The sequence below is a fragment of the Lutra lutra genome, chromosome 17 (assembly GCF_902655055.1).
Source record: "Lutra lutra chromosome 17, mLutLut1.2, whole genome shotgun sequence".
NCBI classification, from domain to species: domain Eukaryota; kingdom Metazoa; phylum Chordata; class Mammalia; order Carnivora; family Mustelidae; genus Lutra; species Lutra lutra.
Genome location: NC_062294.1, coordinates 35,697,822 through 35,721,725, shown reverse-complemented (window position 1 = coordinate 35,721,725; position 23,904 = coordinate 35,697,822). Strand labels below are relative to the sequence as shown.

The following is a 23,904-nucleotide window of genomic DNA, read 5'->3' as shown; positions in this document are numbered from 1 at the left end:
ACTGAGCCACCCAGGAACCCCTAAAACTATATGGTTTTAAGTAAAACAATTTTCTTAAGCAACTGCAACAACTGGGAAGGTGGGCTAATATAAAGAGCCCAAATGGAAAATGGCATTTCAGAGGGTAGATAATGGTATATAATTCCAGCATTCCACTATTTGTGTTTTTCACCACGGTGAGCTTCTTAAAGTATCTCTCTTTCTCATTTCAAGTGTCAATGAATGTTTTCCTACTAACCAGCTGATCTTGGCTGAACCACAGTCTAATTTTTAGAAAGTTAAGAATTTTATCCATTTCATAAACTTTTGTAAAGTATGAGTATGTATTTGTGACATATTACAAAATCCTATACAGATTTATTATAACATTTTATTATACACTTTTATTTTATTTTTTAATTTTTTATAATACCCTTTTATTTTTTTATTTATTAAAGATTTTATTTATTTATTCGACAGAGATTACAAGTAGGCAGAGAGGCAGGCAGAGAAAGAGGGGGAAACAGGCTCCCTGCTCAGCAGAGAGTCCGATGTGGGACTCGATCCCGGGACTCTGAGATCATGACCTGAGCCGAAGGCAGAGGCTTATTAGCCCACTGAGCCACCCAGGCGCCTCTATATTACCCTTTTAAATAGACTGTTTAAATAAAGAGTAATTCCTAAGACCCTTAGACTTTAAAAACTATAGTTGTTATAAAAAAGATCATTGGAATTTAGAAGATAGTCCATTCACAGAATTAAATGAAAATCTGTAAATAAAATACTTAATGAGCTATTTGAAGTACTGGTTACTAGCAGATTAAATTGGTTTAAAACTAATGACTAATGGAATGTACAATTCCTAAATTTTAAATTTTAAAGTGACAATATATAGGATTTTTTCTTTAAGATTTTTATTTTTATTTTATTTTTAAAGATTTTATTTATTTGACAGCGAGAGAACACAAGCAGGGGGAGTGGAAGTCAGAGGGAGAAGAAGACGCAAGCTCCCCACAGAGTAGGGGGAGCCCGATATGGGGCTCGATCCCAGGACCCCGGGATCATGATTTGAGCTGAGGGAAGCTGCTTAACCGACTGAGCCACCCAGGTGCCCTGAGATTTTTATTTTCATCTTTAAGTAATCTCTGTACCTAAGGTGGGGCTTGAACTCACAGCCCTGAGACTGAGTTGCATGCTCTATGGACTAGGCTAGCCAGGCGCCCTGACAATACTTAGGATCTTAAGATTCTATTTTTTAAAAAAAGATTTTATTTAACAGAGAGTGAGAAAGAGAGAGAAAAAGAGTGCACAAGCAGGGGGAGTAGGAGTGGCAGAAGCAGGCTCCTCATGGAGCAAGGAGCTCAGTGAGGGCCTTGATCCCAGGACCCTGGGATCATGACCTGAGCTGAAGACAGATACTTAACCAACTGAGCCACCCAGGCACCCCTTAAGATTTCATGTTAAAACACAATATATGTCATAGCTTATGTATTTTTAAAAAAATTTTTATTAATTATTTTTATTAACATATAATGCATTATTTGCCCCAGGAGCTGGAGCCACTCACACCAAACCCAGCCCCCTGTGTCCTGCAGGAGCATCATTATTAGGGCAAGTCCAACTGTGAGCCAGTGCAGTGGGCCTCTCCCCCAGAAGATCAACACAGGCCCCCTACATGTATCAAGTCCACTTACCACAGAGTACTCCTAAGAGTTGGCTTCAGTTTTGGTGGAAACAGGACCAGGCTCTGCCATCCCCACCTCCCCTGCCTTTTTACCCTTTCTTTTTTCTTTAGAATCATGATTATAGTTTCTAATATTTTAGATCAGCCTTCTTTTTGTTTTATTTCTTTCTCTTTTCTTTTCTTTGGAATCAAGCTTATAGTCTGTTTGCCTTTTTCGTTCCTATTCCTTTTCTCTTTTTCTTGGATAGGTTTGTTTGTTTTGTAATCAGGCTTATCTTAACAAACAAATCAAAGCACACCTAGTTAAATACCCAGACACTCCCCACTGCAAGCAAGGAGTAATCCTGAAGACTGACCTGTGGGAAAGAGCAGCCAAAACACAATAGCAGAGTGCACAGAGCATAGCAGCAGAAACACTTCTTGAAGGGCCAGGCCTTGGACAGTGTATGACCTCTTTTAGCATTACGCTCAGAAGCAGGAAACATATAAGCTTTTTTAGCATTAGGCTCAGAAGCTTTTTTAGCATTACAGTCAGAAGCAGGAAACATAACAAGCTTTCATAATACTCAAAGGACGGAAACTTAGCCAAAATGACAAGATAGAGGAATTTTCCCCAAAAGAAAGATCAAGAAGAAATCAGAGACACAGACTTGCTCAAAACAGATATAAGCAATATATGTGAGTAAGAATTTAGAACAACAGTCATAAGATTACTAGTGGCTCTGGAAAGAGCGCAGGACACCAGAGAAACTCTTGCGTCAGAGATAAGAGACCTAGAAACTAGTCAGGCTGAAATAAAAAAAATGCTGTAAGTGAGATGCAAAACCAATAGGATACAATCACAACAGGAGGGAAGAAGCAGAGGAAAGAATAGGTGACATGAAGATGAAATTATGGTAAATAGTGAACCAGAAAAGAGGAGGGAAGGAAAATTATTAGATCATGAATACAGACAGACTTAGGGAACTCAGTGATTCCATAAAGTGCGGTAATATCTATCATAGGAATCCCACAAGAAGAAGAGCAAGAAAAAGGGGCAGAAGGGTTATATGAACAAATTGTAGCTGAGTACTTCCCTAATTTGGGTTAGAAAATGGGCATTCAAATCCAAGAGGCACAGAGAATTCCCCTCTAAATGAATAAAAGCAGGCCTACACCAAGACACATCACAGGGAAACCTGCAAAATACTAAGAAAAGAGAGAATTCTGAAAGCAGCTAGGGACAAAAGGTCTTTAACCAACAAGGGTAGATACATAAGTTTAGCAGAATTACCCATAGAAATTTGGCAGACCAGAAGAAAGTAGCATGCTATATTCAATGTGTTAAATGGAAAAAATATGCAGTCAAGGCTGCAACTGAGAATACAAAGAGAAATAAAGTGTTTCCAAGACAAACAAAAACTAAAGGAGTTCATGAACACTAAAGCAGCTCTGTAAGAAATATTAAAGTGGACACTTTGAATGGGAAAGAGAGACCAAAAGCAACAAAGATTAGAAAGAAAAAGAGACAATTTACAGGAACAGAGACTCTACAGGTAATATAATGGCACAAAATTCATATCTATCAATAATCACTCTGAATGTAAATGGACTCAATGGTCCAATCAAAATACATAGGGTATCAAAGTGGATTAAAAAAAAAAACAACAGGACCCATTGATACTATGCTTACAAGAGACTCATTTTAGATAAAAAGACATCTTCAGATTGAAAGTGAGAGGTGGAGAACCATGCTAATGGATATCAAAAGAAATCTGGAGTAGATATCCTTATATCAGACAAACTAGATTTTAAACAAAGACTGTAGTAAGAGATGAAGAAAGGCACTATATCATAATAAAGAGGTGTATCCAACAAGAAGATCTAAGAATTGTAAATATTTATGTTCCCAACTTGGGAGCAGCCAAATATACAAATCAATTAATAACAAACTTAAAGAAACTCATTGAAAACAACACAATAATAGTAGTGGACTTCATTAGCCCACTCAAAGCAATGGACATATCATGTAAGCAGAAAATCAATAAGAAAACCATGTCTTTGGATGATACTCTGGACTAGATGGACTTAATAGATCTATTCAGGGCATTTCATCATAAAGCACCAGAATACATATTCTTTTTGAGCACACATAGAACACTCTTCAGAACAGATCACATACTAGGTCACAAATCAGGGCTCAACCAGTACAAAAAGATTAAGATCATACCATGCATATTTTCAGGCCACAATGCTGTGAAACTTGAAGTCAGCCACAAGAAAAAAATTTTGAAAGACCACAAATACATGGAAATCAAATAACATCCTATTAAGATTGAATGTGTCAACCAGGAAATTAAGAAACAAAAAAATACATGGAAGCAAATGAAAGTGAAAACACAAAAAGTCCAAAAAACCTTTGGGATGCTGCAAAGGTGGTCCCAAGAGGCAAGTATATTGCAATACAGGTCTTCCTCAAGAAACAAGACAAGTCTCAAATATATAACCTAAACTTATACCTAAAGGAGCAGGAAAAAGAACAGCCAAGAAAGCCTAAAACCAGTATAAGAAGAGAAATAATAAAGATTAGAGCAGAAATTGATGGCATAGGAAAAAAACAAAACCAAACCCAGGAGAAGAGATTGATGAAACTAGGAGCTGGTATATTGAGAAAATTAAAAAGAATGATAAACCTCTAGCCAGATTTATCATCACTAACAAAACAAGTGAGGTCACAAACAACACCACAGAAATACAATTATATGAGAATATTATGTGCAATTATATGCCAAAAATTGGGCAATCTGGAGGAAATGGATAATAAATTCCTAGAAACATAAAAACTACCAAAACAGAAACAGGAAGAAATAGAAAACCTGAACAGACCCATAACCAGCAAAGAAATTGCTGTAATCAGTAATCAAAAATCTCCCAATAGAGAAGAGTCCAGGGCAAGATGGCTTCTCAGGGGAATTCTACCAAACATTTAAAGAAGAATTAATACCTATTATTCTGAAATGGTTCCAAAAAAATAGAAATGGAAGAAAAACTGCCAAACTCATTCTATGAGGCCAGCATTACCTTGATCCCTAAACGAAAGACCCCACCAAAAAGAATTATAGACCAATATCCCTGATGAACATGATGCAAAAATTCTCAACAAAGATACAAGCTAATCAGTCCAATGGTATATTAAAAGGCTATTCACTACCGCCAAGTGAGATTTATTCCTGGGCTGCAGGGGTGGTTCAATATCCATAAATCAATCATGTGATACACATTAATAAGAGAAAGGATAAGAATCATATGATCATCTCAATAGATGCAGAAAAAGCATCTGACAAAATACAGCATCCTTTCTTGATAAAAACCCTCTTCAGTATACAGATAGAGGCAACATATGAAAACATCATAAAGGCCATGTATGAAAGACCCACAGGTAATAACATCCTCAATGGGGAAAAACTGAGAGCTTTGCCCCTAAGGTTAGGAACATGACAGTTATGTCCACTCACAACGCTATAGTTCAAAATGATGCTGGAAGTCCCAGCCTCAGCAATCAGACAACATAAAGAAGTAGAAGGCCTCAAAATTGGCAAGGAAGAAGTCAAACTTTCATTCTTTGCAGGTGACATGATACTCAATATACAAAACCTGAAGACTCCACCAAATGATTTCTAGAACTGATACATGAATTCAGCAAAGTCTTAGGATATAAAATCAACATACATAAGTTTGTTGCATTTCTATACACCAATAATAAAGCAGCAGAAAGAGAAATCAAGGAATCGATCCCATTTACAATTGCACTAAAAACTGTAAGATACCTAGGAATAAACCTAACCAAACAGGTAGAAGATCTGAAAACTACAGAACACTTGTAAAAGAAATGAAGACCCAAAGAAATGGAAAACCATTCCATGCTCATGGATTGGAAGAGCAAATATTGTTAAAATGTCTAAGCTACCCAAGGCAATCTACACATTCAATGCAAACCCCATCAAGATAACAGCAGCATTTTTTTACAGAGATAGAACAAACAAATCTAAAATGTATATGGAATAGAAAAGACCCTGAATAGCCAAAGCAATATTGGAAAAGAAAACCAGACCTGGAGGTATCACAATTCCAGGTTTCAAGCTGAATTACAAAGCTGTAATCACCAAGACTGTATGGTACTAGGATAAAAACAGACACATAGATCAGTGGAAATGATTTAGAGACCCCAGAAATGGACCTCCAACTCTATGGTCAACTACTCTTTGACAAAACAGGAAATAATACCCAATGGAAAAAAGACTGTTTCTTCAACAACGAATGTTGGGAAAATTGGACAGTATTATGCAGAAGAATGAAATCGGACCATTTTCTTACACCATACACAAAAATAAATTCAAAATGGATGAATGACCTAAATGTGAGACAGGAATTCATCAAAATGCTAGAGGAGAACATAGGCAGCAAACTCTTTGACCTCAGCCACAGCAACTTCTTACTAGACATGTCTCCGGGGTAAAGAGAAACAAAAACAATAGTGAACTACTGGGACTTTCATCAAGATAAAAAGCTTCTGCACAACAAAGGATAGAATCAACAAAACTGAAAGGCAATGTATGTAATAAGAGAAGATAAATGTAAATGACATACCAGATAAAGGGCTAGTATCCAAAATCTATAAAGAATTTATTAAACTCAACATCCAAAAAATAATAATCAGTTAAGAAATGGGCAGAAGACATGAACAGACATTTCTTGAAAGAAGAGATACACATGGGTAATAGACACATGAAAAAGTGCTCAACATCACTATCAGTGAAATACAAATGAAAACGACAATGAGATACCATCTCATACCTGTCAGAATGGCTAAAATTAACAATTCAGGAAACAAATATGTTGGCGAGAATGTGGAGAAAGGGGAATCATCTTATCCGTTGGTAGGAATGCAAATTGGTGCAGCCACTGGGAAACACAGTATGGAGGCTCCTCAAAAAGTTCAAAATAGAGCTACCCTATGACCCAGCAGTTGCACTACTAGGTGCAACTTATCCAAAGGATACAAACATAGTTATTTGAAGGGGTGAATGCACCCCAATGTTTCTAGTAGCTCTACCAACAATAGCCAAATTATGGAAAGAGCCCAAATGTGCATTGACTGACGAATGGATAAAGAAGATGTGGTACATGTATACAATGGGATATTACTCAGTCATCAAAAAGAATGAAATCTTTCCATTTGCAAGGATGTGGATGGAGCTAGATTATATTATGATAAGCAAACTAAATCAGAGAAAGACAAATACCATATGATTTTACTCATATGTGGAATTTAAGAAACAAACAGATGAACATGGGGAAGGGAAGAAAAAATAAAATAAGAAACAGAGAGGGAGGAAATCATAAGAGACTCAACTCTAGAGAAGAAATTGAGGGTCAATGGAGGGAAATGGATGAGGGATGGGTTAAACTGGGTGATGGGCATTAAGGAGTATAGTTGTGATGAGCCATGGGTGTTGTACGTAAATGTTGAATCACTAAATTCTACTCCTGAAACGAATAGTACATTATATGGTAACTAACTTGAATTTAAATAAAATCTTGGAAGAAGAAAAACTAAAATGAAAAAACCTTGCCTGGATTATATGTGACTCATATTCATTCTATGAAATTTTTTTTTTGTTTTTGTTTAAGACATGTGAGTATAAGGCAAATGTCACAATCGAGTATCATATGGGAAATAAAAGCGACTGTCCCAGCTATTTCTGTCATTCACACATTAATTTAGACAACTTATGGAAACCTTTTTGTCTGCTGATTACCTATCTTTCATTATTTTAGTAAAAAAATCATATGCTCATTAAAAAGAACTTAGATACAGAAACTTATAAAGTAAAAAGTGAATCATCTTTCAACTAATTTTGATCCTGTTCACTACTTGTGCAAATCAATATTAAATGTGGCAGGCATATGTTTTACACACATATAAAGTTGTTAAAATTTATTCTAAATTCAGGAGGTCTTAGCTTAAAACCGTATTTGATTCTAGGTAAACATGTCTGAAAAACTTTTAGTTAATTTAAAATGGAATACATATATTTACCTTCCTTAATCCCTAAGTATCACTACGATGATTAAAAAAGTCTGAAAATAAAAGGGTGTGGTCAATGGCAGCTATTTTGAGGAATTTCTTAAGGGTATTAATTAATGTAAGTAAATAATATTGAGCAAATAGCCAATTAATGCTAACCATGTCACAGAGTCAGTGGGCCAACAGTGGGTGGGGTCCCTAGCACACCCTTGAGAAACCTTGAATCTTAGGGTGAGGGTTGAGAACAAGGGCAAGCCATGATGGGGCCAGGGGAGCAGGGAGGAGATGAAGGAGTCCTAGAACTGAGCCAAGGATCACACAGGGAACAGATGTATTTGTCACTTGGAGGTTCCTGCTAGCTAAGTAATTTGGGGGATTTGCTGGTATTCCTAGATAGGGTTCTAAATAATTTTAGATTATTGCCAAAACACCAACCCCCTGAATCCACATAGTGAAATAACACAAAAAGGTTCAGCAAAACAGTGGGATTGTTTAATAAACTGCCTCCCTGTAAATCTCCTAATCTTCTCATTGGAAAGCACAACTCTGTTCGTGTTTGATGATCCCCCCAGGTTGAGGCCAGAGGAATAAGTTAGAGACTCTGGTAATATCCCTTGCTAGTAATTCTCACAGAAGTGGGGGTGCATACTGGGTATTTACCCCAAAGATATAGATGTAGTGAAAAGAAGGGCCATCTGTACCCCAATGTTTATAGCAGCAATGGCCATGGTTGCCAAACTGTGGAAAGAACCAAGGTGCCCTTCAACAGACGAATGGATAAGGAAGAGGTGGTCCATATACACTATGGAGTATTATGCCTCCATCAGAAAGGATGAATACCCAAATTTTGTAGCAACATGGATGGGACTGGAAGAGATTATGCTGAGTGAAATAAGTCAAGCAGAGAGAGTCAATTATCATATGGTTTCACTGATTTGTGGAGCATAACAAATAACATGGAGGACAAGGGGAGTTAGGAGAAGGGAGGTGAGGGAAATTGGAAGGGGAAGTGAATCATGAGAGACTGAAAAACAATCTGAGGGTTTTGAAGGGGCCGGGGTGGGAGGTTGGGGGAACCAGGTGGTGGGTATAGGAGGGGGCACGGATTGCATGGAGCACTGGGTGTGGTGCAAAAACAATGAATACTGTTACGCTGAAAATAAATTAAAAAAATTAAAAAAAAAATGAAAGGGCAAGAGTTAAACACCCAAAATAAATACATACATATTTATAAAAAAAAAAAAAAAGAAGTGGGGGTGCAGTTCACCACCCAGGCATCACTTGTGTGCTTTTCTCTGAGAACTCTGAAGCCACCAACTTGTTAAATAATTTTTCACCTCTGGTTAGCTCCCAGCTTTCGAGCCCCAAGGAGCTCCTGCACAGGGAGGGGAAGAAAGGGAGTTGTGGCAATTGTCTGCTAAGCAGAATTGTATGTGATGCATGTGCTTTTCACACCCATATTACTTACCAACACTAATTCTTTTTAGAACTATAAGCATAGAAAAATTCTCAGATGCATGAAGAAAAACAACAGCTTAAGAGAAAGAAAACCAAAGTGAGCAATCATACAAATGGTCTCCACCTAAACAAGAGAACATGAAGGAGAAGAATTTGAAAGATTACCATACTGTTTGCAAGAAGTAAACAGAGCAATATTAATAAAACTCTATACAAACAAAATTAATGTTGATATAGAAGAGCAGTATTATGCTTAAAAACATTTTAAGACATATTCAGAAAATATATTAACCTATGTAAACCTTCTGAAAATCACGTGAGGAAGTATTCTCCCAAAAGAGATAGGAATCAGAAAAAAGAAAGGGAAAGAGGTGGCATATAGGTAAACTGATGGCAATAAAGCTAGCAAAACTTGTTAAGTTTATTTTTTTTAAGATTTTATTCATTTATTTGAGAGAGAGAGCGTGTGCGTGCAGGAGAATAGGAGTGAGGGGAAGGGGGAGAGGGAGAGGGAGAAGCAGACTTCCTGCTGAGCATAGAGCCCAATGCTATGCATGGCTCCATCCCAGGACCCTGAGATCATGACCTGAGCCAAAGGCAGATGCTTAAATGACTAAGCCACTCAGGCACCCAAAACTTGTTAAGTTTAAATAATCATTGATAATTTGGTTTTGAACAGTTTAAGAAAGAATTTGTAAAGCAGAAGGCAGAAAAGGTAAAACAAAATTAATCATCCATAAATAAACTTCCACATTATTTCAACAGAATCTTGATACAGGCAAGGAAATAAAATATTTCTAAATATCTCGTCCTATTTGGGAAGTAAATGGAGGAAACACTGTTACAATTTAAAAAGTGTTAGGGAAATTCAGGTTCATGTATTTGTTAGAAACTGGAGTTAAGTTCTGATAGAACTAAATTAGAATGCAGAACCTTCCAGTGCAGCTGATAGGAATAAGAAAAAACAGAGCTAGGAATCGGTTCTGATTCAAGAGAGCTAGGGAACCCCACAATTCTGTAATGCACAGGGTCCCCCATCTTCACAGAAGTGCTTGGAATGCATTCTGTGGATCTGCAGTGTCATAGAGTACCACTGGGAATAGGCTGAAGGATAGTTTTCTGTCACCAACTTCCTCAATTTTCTTAACTGAAAAACAGTGACATTAATTAAACATTAATTAAGCTGGTTTGAGCATTAGAATAACAGAATAATTTTAAAGCAAAATCAACTCTGGACATTGTAGATGGTTTTGAAAGAAGAATTACATCCTAGTAACTGTCTGACTTAAGGCAAACAATAATCAAGGGAAAAAGAGGAAGACCACTTCAAAACAACTAGGTTATCTTTCCCATATGATTGTTTCAAACTGGTATCTAATTTCCCATGACCTTTTTATAAAGCATGTTCTTAATATTTATGTTAATATCCTTAGTGCAAAGTTATCCTGTTTCCTAAAACTAAAACCTCCTGCACCAAATTGGCTATGTCTGGGTCTGAACTTGCGGATGTGTGGAAAAAACCTTCTCCTGGATACTGTTAATTAGATGCTAGTACTACCCAGTGGTCCCCATTCTGACTTAGACTAGGAAGTCACAGGCTACAGATTCTCAAGAGATCCATCAGTTTTTAAACTTTCTACATGGAACTTTTCAAATTACACAATATTAGAAATATAGAAAGAACCCCACTCACACTTCACACAGTTTCAGCTGTCAACAAAACATGGCCAATCTTGTTACATCTACATTCCACTTCCTACTTCCTTGGGTTACTCTATTTTTATTTATTTTTTTAATTTGAAAAAATTTTAAATTAACATATAATGTACTATTTCTTTCAGGGATATAGGTCTGTGATTCATCAGTCTTAACACAATTCACAGCACTCACCATAGCCCATACTCTCCCCAATGTCCATCCCCTAGATACCCCATCCCTCCCCACACCCTCCCCTTCAGCAACCCTTAGTTTGTTTCCTGAGATTAAGAGTCCCTTATGGTTTGTCTCCCTCTCTGGTTTCATCTTGTTTAATTTTACCCTCCCTTCCCCCATGATCCTGTCTTGTTTCTCAAATTCCTTATATTAGTGAGATCATATGATAATTGTCTTTCTCTGACTGACATATATTGCTTAGCACAATACCCTCTAATTCCATCCACGTTGTTGTAAATGGCAAAAATTCACTTTTGGGTGGCTGCATAATTTCCATTGTATATATGTACCACATCTTCTTTACCTATTCATCTGTTGATGGACATCTAGGCTCTTTCCACAGTTTGGCTACTGTGGACATTGCTGCTATAAACATTGGGGTGTATGTGCCCCTTTGGATCACTACATTTGTATCTTTAGGGTAAATAACTAGTAGTGTGATTGCTGGGTCATAGGGTAGCTCTATTTTCAACTTTTTGAGGCACCTCCATACTGTTTTCCAGAGTGGCTGCACCAGCTTGCATTCCCACCAACAGTGTAGAGTGTTCCCCTTCCTCTGCATCCTCGCCAACATCTGTTGTTTCCTAACTTATTAATTTTAGCCATTCTGACTGGTGTGGGGTGAGGTGGTGTCTCATTGAGGTTTTGATTTGTATTTCCTGATGCTGAGTGATGTGGAGCACTTTTTCATGTGTCTGTTGGCCATCTGGATGTCTTCTTTGCAGAAATGTCTGTTCATGTCCTCTGTCCATTTCTTGATTGGATTATTTGTTCTTTGGGTGTTGAGTTTGATAATTTCTTTTTAGATTTTGGATACTAGCCCTGTATCTGATATGTCAGTTGCAAATATCTTCTCCTGTTCTGTCAGTTGTCTTTTGGTTTCGTTGACTGTTTCCTTTGCTGTGCAAAAGCTTTTGATCCTGATGAAGTTCCTTGCCCTTGCTTCCCTTGCCTTTGGTGATGTTTCTAGGAAGAAGTTGCTGTGGCTGAGGTCGAAGAAGTGGCTGCCTATGTTCTGCTCTAGCATTTTGATGGATTTCTGTCTCACACTGAGGGAGTCTTCCATCCATTTTGAATCTGTTTTTGTGTGTGGTGTAAGGAAATAGTCCAGTTTCATTCTTCTGCTTGTGGCTGTCCAATTTTCCCAACACTATTTGTTTGAAGAGACAGTCTTTTTTCCATTGTACATTCTTTCCTGCTTTGTCGAAGATTAGTTGACCATAGAGTTGAGGTTCCCTGGGTTACTTTAAAGAGACACCTCAAACATGTCATTTCATTTTCATGTAGTCTCTTGTCTGATTATTTAATTTTTTAAGTAAGTTTACTTTTTTCCTGAGCAGGGCCATTATGTATTTATTTATTCTGTTACTATAGTTATAATTTATGGTCTACTGTAAGGAGAAAAACTGCAATAACTTTAGTAGGACTAATTGTTTTATTATTCAACAGATATTTATCAAGGGTCTGCTATATACCAGATATTAGTATCAATGGATAGAAGTAACTGAATATGCATATTTTGACTTCATACAAAAATAAATATTCTAACAACTAAACTGAATTATAAACATGTGTGTTGTTTTATGAGGACGTGAGTTTTGCTGCTAGGCATTCAAGCAGAAGCTGAGTGAGATGTTGCATTAAGGTGCACTTGGGCAAGGCCTTTTGAGGCCTTTCCCATCTCTAGGATTCCCTGATCTTTCTTTAATTTTTAAAAATATAAATGAATAAATATCAAGGAAGGACTGAATATCCTAAATTATATGTATGCATTTTTCACATGGACAATTTCCAGGTGATCAATATAAACAAAGTGTGAGACCAGCTTCTACTTCATACTGAGAAACTGCTTTCTCTCTTTAGCATTATTATGATTATGATTACAACTGGGGATCTGAATCCCAGTGTAGGAAAATCCTTTATGTTCCAATTTACTTCTATTTCACATGACTGATGACCTCTGCTCTAGGACAGTCTAAAGGTGCACATAAGGGAAGTAACAGCATCATATGCCCTTATATTAACTAACATATTTGTGAGTATAGTATAAAAATTCAAGCATATTTTTTCAAGCTTTACAAAACAAATAATTTTAAATATGAAAGCAGTTTTAAGGCTGGAATAAAAGAACCTGTTGAGTGCAGGGTGAACTTGATTTGTCCTAACCATATACAAATTAGTATCTATTTCACTAGAATTCCTTATTACTCAATAAGTAATGTCTATTCTAGGAAGCATTAATCTTCAATCTGTATAGCCACACACATAAATATTTCACATTTAGATGAACTAAGCAATAGTTTTTTTTTTTTGAAATCTTTAAACGTGAGAAAATAGTTTCTTTGAAGTACATTGGCAAAACTCAAATCAAGGACACAAATCCTATAGCTATCTCATTGAACAGAAAAAAATACTTTGAAAGAGAATTATTGAGTTTTAATATAAATTTTTGAAACAACATTTATTCTAGGTTGGAACAAAAAGGATATTTTCACAGGATCCCATTAAGGTCATGAGAGCCCCTCTCGTACTACGTGATATTTTTTCTGTACATTTTTGGTTTATAAGCCTGGGAAATTAAGTAAGTTATTTTTTTGAATTTTTTTAAATTTTTATTATTTATTTATTTACTTATTTTATCATGGATAAATTTTGGATTCTTTTAAAATTTAATTTTTTTTCAGCGTTTCAAGATGCATTGTTTTTGCACCACACCCAGTGCTCCACGCAATACGTGCCCTCCTTAATACCCACCACCAGGTTCACCCAAACCCCCACCCCTCTCCCCTCTAAAACCCTCAGTTTGTTTCTTAGAGTAAGTTATTTATTTTTTTCAAGATTTTGTTTTTTTTATTTGAATGAGAGAGAGAAAGAGAGAGAGAGAGAGAGCGCACACACACAAGCGGGTAGGGAGGGGCAGAGGGAGAAGCAGGTTCCTTGAGCCTGATATGTGGCTCGATCCCAGGATGCAGCAATCATGACCTGAGCTGAAGGTAGACACTTAACTGACTGAGCCACCCAAGTAAGTAAGTTATTTTCTAGTCACAGAGAATCCTGAATATAGGTAGACCTGAGAACTTAAGCTAGGGTAGGTAACTCACTCACTAAGGCTCAATCTTCTCTTTTCTGGAAATGAACTACTGACTACCTATAGCTCTAGCATCACAAAACAGGTAAAGGTGGGAATATGCCCTTGAATTCGAGTTTCATATTTTGGTAGAATGTTTTCTAGAGACAGAACATGGGGTCTGAGGCATCAAGTGTTGCCTGGGTACTAGAGGTAATACTTTTAAATTAAGATAAGATAGCCAATCCATGCCTTGAAAAGTACCTGGCCATACATTTAACATGAATTTCCTGAAGGCCTCCGATATGCCAGGCTCTGTGTTTGGCATTCGGTAATCAAAGACAAATAAGACATGGACACTAATCTCAAGTTGTTTAGAATACTATTAATACCCTATGAGAGAAAGATGTTAAGCAGGTGACCATAGTAAATAAGTCTGGATTTCAGAGTGCTTCTCAAATATCCTGGAATGGATGGAGTTGGGGGTAGAGAAGAGATTACGTATTATATTAAAGTAAATGGGAACTAGGAGTGTGCTGTCATTTACGAAGGCTGATTCTAATGATCCAAGGGCATAGAACAGATATATTGAGATGTATGCTTCAGCTGAATCTTCCCAAGGCAACTAGAGTTTGCATTAGTCAATGGCTATACTAGACTTACTTATTTATCTGAAGAAGATCAAATTCCAAACTGTACTTATTTCAACAGTGCTTGTTTCAATTCAGTGAATTGAATCAGGTTATTCTAATTACACATACATTTAGGGTTAGCAAACATTTTAAGGATTCCTTATCTTTCAGATGAGAAGGGGATTAAAGTTGAAGGAAAACTGCTGAGGAAAAAAAAATACACTTTAAAGTAGATACATTAATAACAAGCCAAATATACAGCAAAGTTTAAGTTTTCTTTAGCTCTAAAGTAGCCAAGTAATTCCTCCTTCAGAATGGCAAAGGAGTGCCTACAATCATATAGATAAAAAGTGTAGAAATGGGTAGAATATCAGTATTCTGAGATTGTGGTAGTAATGAAGATGGGAGTGACTCTTAGTTCACTCAAATTAGAATGAATATGCTGGTTAGAAAGGAAAATTACATTTTCTGTTATTTATAAATACATGTGTCACCTCATTAACAATTAACAAATGACTGTCTTGATGGCTGTCTTGGTGTCAACTATAATAATAATAACAACACAAACACAGTTATCTTCCAACAGCAATTCAGGATAAAACTCTCAGCAAAGCAGAAACAGGGTAAACTTACTTAACACAATGCAGAAATACAAAAACCTACTGATAATATCCTACTTAATGGTGAAAGATGGAATGCTTTCCCCCAAGATCAGAAACAAGGCAAGGATGTCCACTGGCACCAATCTTATTTAACACAGTAATGGAAATTTTAGCCAGAAGAAGGAAAAAAAGGGCATAGATTGGAAAGAAGAAATCAGAGGTTTCCATTTAATTGTCTAAGTAGAAAATCCTATCGAATCTTAAAAAAGCCTCCTAGAACCAATAAATGAGCAAGGTTACAGTGTACAAGAGGAACACACAAAAATCAACTATTTCTATTTATTAAAAACAAACATGCGGAAACCAAACTTAAAAACACAATATTTGTAATCACTTCAAAGAAAATAAAATATTTAATCATACACTTAACAGAAAATGTACAGGATCTCTACGGTAACATGGGTGTCAGTTGGAAATAGGAAACAATGAGCAAATTGAAGAAAATATACTGAGGAAAGTAGAAGCTGAGTTTCTCACTGCTAAAGAAGATACCTATAGACAGAAATGATTAGAAAGAACCCTTGAAATGCTATGTTAGATTAGAAATGGAAGTATGAGCATAAATTCATGGTTTTATAGTAAGTAAATGTATGCATACATATATACATACATACATAGATGGGTATATTTCTGTGTTGTGTATGTGAAGCCGTATCTGTATTTCCTAGCTCTGTCCATTGGGATAAGCTAGAAGAAATGACACTCAGTAAGAATCAGTACACTGAGAATCTAGAATTTGGTTTTTAAATACCATCCACTACAAAAGGAAACAGGGCTCCTTGGAGAGACATCAGATTCTAGACTTTGGGAAAGAGAGGCATAAGATGAATCTGGAGTATCTTTCTTTCCCAGAAAACATGTCAAAAAGATACAGAAGCCAGTGTGAAGGAGCTTCTACTGCTTCTATTGGGAACACTTTGAACATTAAATGATTTTATGTACTGAACATAATATGAATACATACATATAATAAATAATAATGAAATACATATATTTGATAAATGAATACATAAATACATGGAAGAGAAAGAGATAGTAGAATGCCAACTAATAAATGTAGAAGAAAATCACTAACAACTATCTCAGAGAAAGCAATCACAAAGACGGAAATAGTGAACTTAAGGTGGAGAGACCTGGTGGTCAATAAGATGACCAGAAGATTAAGATTAACATTATGGTTGTGTGACAGGTCAACATCACGTGCTTCCTGATAAAATGCATGAGAAGTACACAGCAATTCCATGCAATGGAATTTCTGCAAAGAATGTCTGACCTGAGTGGAGAAAGAGAAAACAGGGTTATGCTACAGAATGAAACCTGTATTCTTTAAAATTGGTAAGGACCTGAAATGGAATTGTTCCAGACTGAAGAAGTCTGCAAAGATGTGACAATGAAATGCAACAGGAATTCCTGGATAAAATCCTGGAACAAAAAAAAATCATTGTTGGGACATTTGAAGAATTTGAACAGGGTCTGTATATATGATGGTAGTGTAACAAAGTTGATTTCCTGATTCAGAGAGTTGTATACAGGTTACGTAGCAGTCAGTTCTTATTCTTTGGAGAATTTGCATTGACAGAGAGAATACAAAATTAAATGCTAATACATTAAAAATAAAATATATAAAACAAATACTCACCAATCACTTTAACAAAATAAGCATCTGCTTCGAAGTTATTTTTAAGTGTATGGATGGCAAAATCATTTTTTGTATATCCTTTACTTAGTACTACAATGTCCAAGATTCCCTGGAAAACACATACACAAAAGTTGTAATAAAAAACCAGCAACTGAAAAAATAATGAAAATACATGCATGGTCATCATGTAAATATAAACTTTATTCAACTTGATGTTCAAAATAAAAATATTAAAAAATATAAAACCTTAAGAAAGAGAGAGAGGCAAACCAAGAAACAGACTCTTCTCTCTAGAGAACAAACTGATGGTTACCAGAGAGGATGTGGGTGGGGGTGGGGGAAATAGGTGATGGGGATTAAGAAGTACACTTGTCATGAGTACTGCATGTTGTAAGGAATTACTGTATTACTATATTGTATACCTGAATTTATTACTACACTAAATGTTAACTGGAATTTACATATAAACTTAAAAAAAAAGAAAAACCCGGGGCGCCTGGGTGGCTCAGTGGGTTAACCCTCTGCCTTCGGCTCAGGTAATGATCTCAGGGCCCTGGGATCAAGCCCAGCATTGGGCTCTCTGCTCAGTGGGGAGCCTGCTTCCCCCTCTCCTTCTGCCTGCCTCTCTGTCTGCTTGTGATCTCTGTCAAATAAAACAAAACAAAACAAAAAAAAACCCCAAACAACCCCAAACCTTAAAATAGTAAACTATAAACAGAATGAAAAAAAAATCTGTAATTTTAATCTCCAGAGATAAGTATTATCATTTTTGTATATTTCCTTCCGGTAATATTTGCATGTATTTTTATTTTTTTAAAAAGATTTACTTATTTATTTTAGAGAAAAAGAGAGTGTGCAAGCAGGGGGAGGGGGCAGAGGGAAAGGAAGAATCTCAAGCAGATTCCCTGCTGAGCGTGGATTGCCATGCATGACCTGAGATGCATGACCTGAGCGGAATTCAAGAGTTGGATGCTTAACTGACTGAGCCACCCAGGTGCTCCTGCATGAATTTTTAAAGAACTATGAAATGGACTGCTAAATTGTTTTCAACCATCAGAGGAAGAGAGCACTTTTTTATTTGCCCTGGTGACCATGACATATTAACATTATTTCTCCCTAAAAAAGGACATTTTGCTCATTTTATTGGGGAGGGAAAAGCTATGCTCATATTTAAGTTTAAATTTAAATTTCTACTTTATTGATTATTTACATATTAAAATTGTTTTGTGTATACTTGACATACAGTATTACGTTAGTTTCAGGGGTACAACATAGTGACTCAACTGTATACCTTATGTTATGTTCACCACAAATGCAGTCCATTACGCTGATTCTTTTTTTTTTTTTAAAGATTTTATTTATCTACTTGACAGAGATGACAAGTAGGCAGAGAGGCAGGCAGAGAGAGAGGGGGAAGCAGGCTCTCTGCTGAGCAGAGAGCCCGATGTGGGGCTCGATCCCAGGACCCTGGGATCATGACAAGAGCCGAAGGCAGAGGCTTTAACCCACTGAGCCACCCAGGCACCCCCATTACACTGATTCTTAATGATATTGATCATTTATCATATTTTTTTGTGTGTATTACCCACACATGTTTTTTCCGTAAATTGACTATGTTCTGTTTCTTCAGTGGGAGTTTTTTGGGGACTTGCATCAGTTTGAATAAACACTTTTTATATTAAAGATACTATTTGACTCTTTCATAGTAAATTTATTTCCCAGATTTAAAAACAGTGTAAAATTTCATTTAATGTTTTTTATGTACAGAAATTAAAAACCTCTTTGTAGGGGTGCCTGGGTGACTCAGGCAGGTAAGTGTCTGACTCTTGATTTGGGCTCAGGTCATGATCTCTGGGTTGTGAGATCAAGACCTGTCCTGGGCTCTGTGCTGGGCATGGAGCCTTGCTTAGGATTCTTTCCTCTCCCTTTGCTCTCCCTCTCCACCGCAAAAAATTATTTGTAGTCAAATTTCTTGATTTTTCCCCTTATGGTACTTTTGTCAATTACTTTCATGTTTGTCAACTGTTAATAAAAAGTGAAATAACATGAGATTTGGTAGCAGAAAGAGGAAAACAGGAACATGGACAATTCATATAATTGAGAATTAGTCAGTTACAACACAACAAGACAAAACTGAAAATGTTACAACCAAACCAAACCAAAACCAAAAATTATGTTAGGAGGAGATATAAATGTCCTCATGGACAGTGAATCTTTCTTTAAAAATAATTATTTTATAAGGATATACTGTGATATATTAACCCTAGAATTTAACACATTTTTATCAGAATTTGTTATTTTTCTGAGTGGTAAACTGGCTTTTCACATTAGAATGGAAGAAACCAGGGCCCTGAGGGCCTTTCATTATCATCTGGCAACTGAAGATGGAGTCACAGGCATCTGCAGAAATAGATGCTACTTCTAGTTCACAAAGTTAAAAGGGGGTACTGCATTCACTCTTCTGTGATCTTGTGTAGGTTTACTGTTGGCTATGCTTTTGTCTACTGGTGAACATGCACATTTGCCAGCCTCAGAGCATGATTCTCTAGTGGTTAATCTAAATAGCACAAAATGAGATAAAGGCATTTTCATATTTCACTGTACTGATCAGCTAGTAGTGTCAATAAATTTGTTCCCTGTGCCATTTAAGATTAAAAGGGGCTTTCTTTAATTAACTCATTTGTTTTCATTATCTCATCTACATTTTCTGGTCAAATAGGGTGAAGTGAACGTGAGATGAAGTGGATGGCAATTAGACTCCAAACACAGAGGAGAGCTCTGAACTCACATCTTCATAAATGTCAAAGAAGGTGGCAACCATGGCATCTCTGATTTGATTTAGGTCCATCAGCTCCCAGTAGACTTTAAACATACGATGTGCCCCCTCACAGCTTGCATTGTTGCAAGGAACATTCTCCAGTAAAAAGGCCTGCTGATTGCTGTAAGATAAAGGAAAGGCATTTAGTTAATAGAACACATCAGTTCTGTCTAGTATCAGCTGTGCTGTATTTCCTAGAATCAGAGATGATAAATAGTATATAGTGGAAATGATATGAAAAAAACCCCTACATTTTACTGATAATTGTACTGTATCACGCAAAAATTAAATTGTTGGCTATCCTATGTGAGCCTTTGGCAAAAATTCTCTAAGGCTACCTAGTTGCTGGCCTCTCTCCTTTTCAATGAAGGTTCCAGGTCTATCCTTTCTTCCTCCCTTGCTAATTTAGTCACTGGCCCTGTGGTTTCATTATTGAGTTCCTGGACACTGTCATTATACCTTCCGATGTGTATAGCTCTTCAGATGAGTATATGCATTTTACATGGAACCATCTGATATTCCCAAGTCTTGGAAACCCAAAGTAGCAAATCCATAATAATCCAATTTCAACTTCCAGACAGGCATTAGGTTGGATATTGCTGAGCTTCTCTCAGACAAAAGCACTGTAATTTTCATAGTTATGTAGTCCTCCCTCTTATATGCTACTCTGTAGGAAAAGTGGTTATAAGCTTAGATTTTGGAGGTGGAGTACCTGGATTCAAATCCTGACTGTCCTTTAGCAGCTATATGACCTTGAGTAAATTAATTTCCTGGAGACTCATCTCCTTATTTCTAAACGGAGTAATAAGAGTACTTACAGGATTGTTGTAAAAATGAAATACTGAAAAAAAAAATGAAATACTGAATGTGAAGTACTTAAAATAATTCCTGTCATCCAGTTACCTCAGTAAAAGTGTTGGTATTATCATCATTCTTATTTCTATAGTGTAACACCATGCCATGCAAAAATATTTCCTCTAGAAATAGGAGTAACTTCTGTAGTGTGATTTTATGTAATGGTTCCTATAATAGGCATTTCCCAGTGTACAGAGTCCTTTACTTCCCTCTACTTATACAAAAAAATAATAGATTAAAGGTCTTAAATTTTACTACTGCTCAATTTTATCTAATAAAAATTATTATTTTTGAGAGAGGGCGAGTGGGGAAGGGGAGGGGCAGAGTTAGAGAGAGAATCTTAAGAGGCTTAGAGAGGGTCTGCATCCACCACAGAGCCTGATGTGGAGCTCGATCTCAGGATCATGAGATCATGACCTGAAATTAAGAGTCAGACGCTTAAATGACTGAGCCACCCAGGTGCCCCTCTAATAATTACTTTAAATAAAACTAAAAAGATATTTCATTTGAGATATTTTCATATTTTATATGTAAATATTACTTTGGGTCTGGACAATTTATAAAAGAAAAAAGCTCTATTATAAGGAAAATTTCCTAGTGTTTATAATACAGTAAGGGAACCTACGTATAAAACTTTCAATTTGCATAATGTACCAAATATATGATTGACTTTAAATTACTTTTCTAGATAAAAATTCCAACACAACTAGTTCCTAAGAACAAATCATTAACGAAGGAGAAAAAAGACCTCCCAGATTATAATAATTACCTGAAAAATGTTGAAGGGACTTTGCTCAAGACCTAACATAATTTCCAGGTAATTTAACCATCCTACTTTTTTAGCTGAAGAATTTTACTAGATATTTCACAAAAATGAAGAATATTCTATTTGGTTATTAGGAGATTATATTAAAACATGAGAACATGTGATAAAGGCAGCTTTTCTACAATCTTCTGTAACTAATGTATTATACTGGCCAACCTTTTCAGTCACTGTGCCCCACTAACTTCCCTTTTCAAAGTGCATGGATTTCATTATTAGAACTATGGCTGCAACTTTAAATACAGAATACAACCGACAACAGAAACTAGTTGTAGTTGTACAATTTAAAATGTCATTTTAATTTCTGATATGAGTTTGTAAAGATTATAAATGCCATGCACCATGGTTCTTGTCTCATTGCTCACTATCTTGGTTTTGCACTATGGAACTTGGGGTCTGTAAAATTTCAGCTAAGTGTTATTGAACCCTACACACAGAGCCCAATATCTCTCTTTTATAAATAAAATTCCACTTAACCACAGGAAGGAAGAATCTTGATCCATTTGGGTTGGAAACCCATGAGGAGAAATGATCTTGCTTCTTTTGAGTCTGTCTCTTGATGTGTTACTGGCAATTACAACCAGTTTATCTTTTTAAAAACTGTTTTTTTTTTCCAAAACTTACAAAGTTATTGTGAAATTCAAGTAATGGAAGACATTTAAAAAATAAAATTCTTCCTTTCCAGGGATAACCATTGTTATTTGGTATATATCTTTCCCAACCTTCTTCTGGGAATATATAAATATGTAAGTATATATAGCCTTAAAGAAACCCATTTGGGTTCTACTACACAGATTTTTCTGCAACTTATTTCTTAACATTCAATCATACAGCATAACAGGGCAAAGGGGTATGATCTGAATGAGAATTTCTGATATTCATTTTGAAAAATCCCCTCAGAGAAGTGGTACTAGTTTATAAATCCCAGCAGCAGCCCATCAAATTACCTGGTTCTCCACATGTGTTTTCTTTTCAATGGATACTCCACAATATGTTTAAGCCATCACTAGTTTTAACACCCTGCTTTTGATAGTGTTCAATCATTATCCATTACAGTGTACCACACATTCACACACATATACTATTTGCCCTTGGGAATTTGTACAAAGGTTTCCAAATGATAGTCATTGGTCAAAGAATATGCATATTTTAAAAGTCCATAGGTAAAGCTAAATGGTCCTTTAAAAAATGTACCAATTTGTACTTCTCGTAATATATGAGTATATCCTCCATATCTTGCCAATGTTAATATCATTGCTTCTTATATTTGCCAGCTGGGTAGCTTAAAAATCTCATTCTCCTGATTATAAAAGCAGCTATAACTTAAAAAAAAATTTTTAAGGGGCACTTGGGTGGCTCAGTTGGTTGGGCGACTGCCTTCGGCTCGGGTCATGATCCTGGAGTCCTGGGATTGAGTCCCACATCAAGCTCCAGCTCCACGGGGAGTCTGCTTCTCCCTCTGACCTTCTCCCCTCTCATGCTCTCTCTCTCAAATAAATAAATAAAATCTTTAAAAAAATATATTTTTAAATATATATAAAATATATATTTTTATAGGTACATATTTATATATATATAAAATATATATTTTTATAGGTACATATAAAAATATATATTTTTAAAAGATTTTATTTATTTATTAGAGAGAAAGAAAGAGTGTGTATGAGGGGCAGAGGCGTGGGAGTGGGGTGAAATGAGGAGGAGGGAAAGAATCCCAATCAGACTCCCAAGCTGAGCTCAGAGCTATGACGTGGAGTTTGATCTCAGGACCAGGAGATTACAACCTGAGTGGAAACCAAGAGTGAGACACTTAACTGATTAAGCCACCCAGGCATCCCTGAGTATTATTTTTATATTTATCAGCTATTTGTATTTCTTCTGGGAATTGGCACTTGAGTATATTTTTTCAATTACTGATTTTTAGGACATCTCTGAGTGTTAGTCGAATTAACATTTTACCTATTATTCTTATATCATTATTTGCAACATAAGGACAAAAATAGTGTATTAATTTAAATGGCTGTTGTAAGGATTAAATGAGAAAGTACATGATAAAGAGTTCAGTAAAGTGCCCGAAACATAGCACAGCATACATTCAGTATCTGCTCTTGTTGATATTTTATTATTATATGTGATGTTATTACTCATAGATTGCAAACATTTTGTCCCGGCCTTTTATTTTAAGAATTTATGGGTTCTTAAAAAAAATTTATGGTGTTCTTCACTGACAAATTGATAATATGACATAGTCATTTATGTCAATATTTTTCTTCATGGCACTGTAAGAA

The 23,904-nt window shown here is 36.1% G+C and overlaps 1 protein-coding gene across 1 annotated transcript in view; it reads right to left on the bottom strand.

Moving 5' to 3' along the window:
• The window catches only part of ITFG1 (integrin alpha FG-GAP repeat containing 1), a 311,563-nt gene that overhangs the window by 79,987 nt on the left and 207,672 nt on the right, over nucleotides 1-23,904 (bottom strand). Inside the window, exons 11-12 of the mRNA XM_047712521.1 lie at nucleotides 19,909-20,059; nucleotides 17,121-17,229 (exon numbers count right to left, since the gene is read on the bottom strand). Of these exons, the coding sequence (XP_047568477.1) occupies nucleotides 17,121-17,229; nucleotides 19,909-20,059 (260 nt within the window). The remainder of the gene's footprint in view (nucleotides 1-17,120; nucleotides 17,230-19,908; nucleotides 20,060-23,904) is intronic.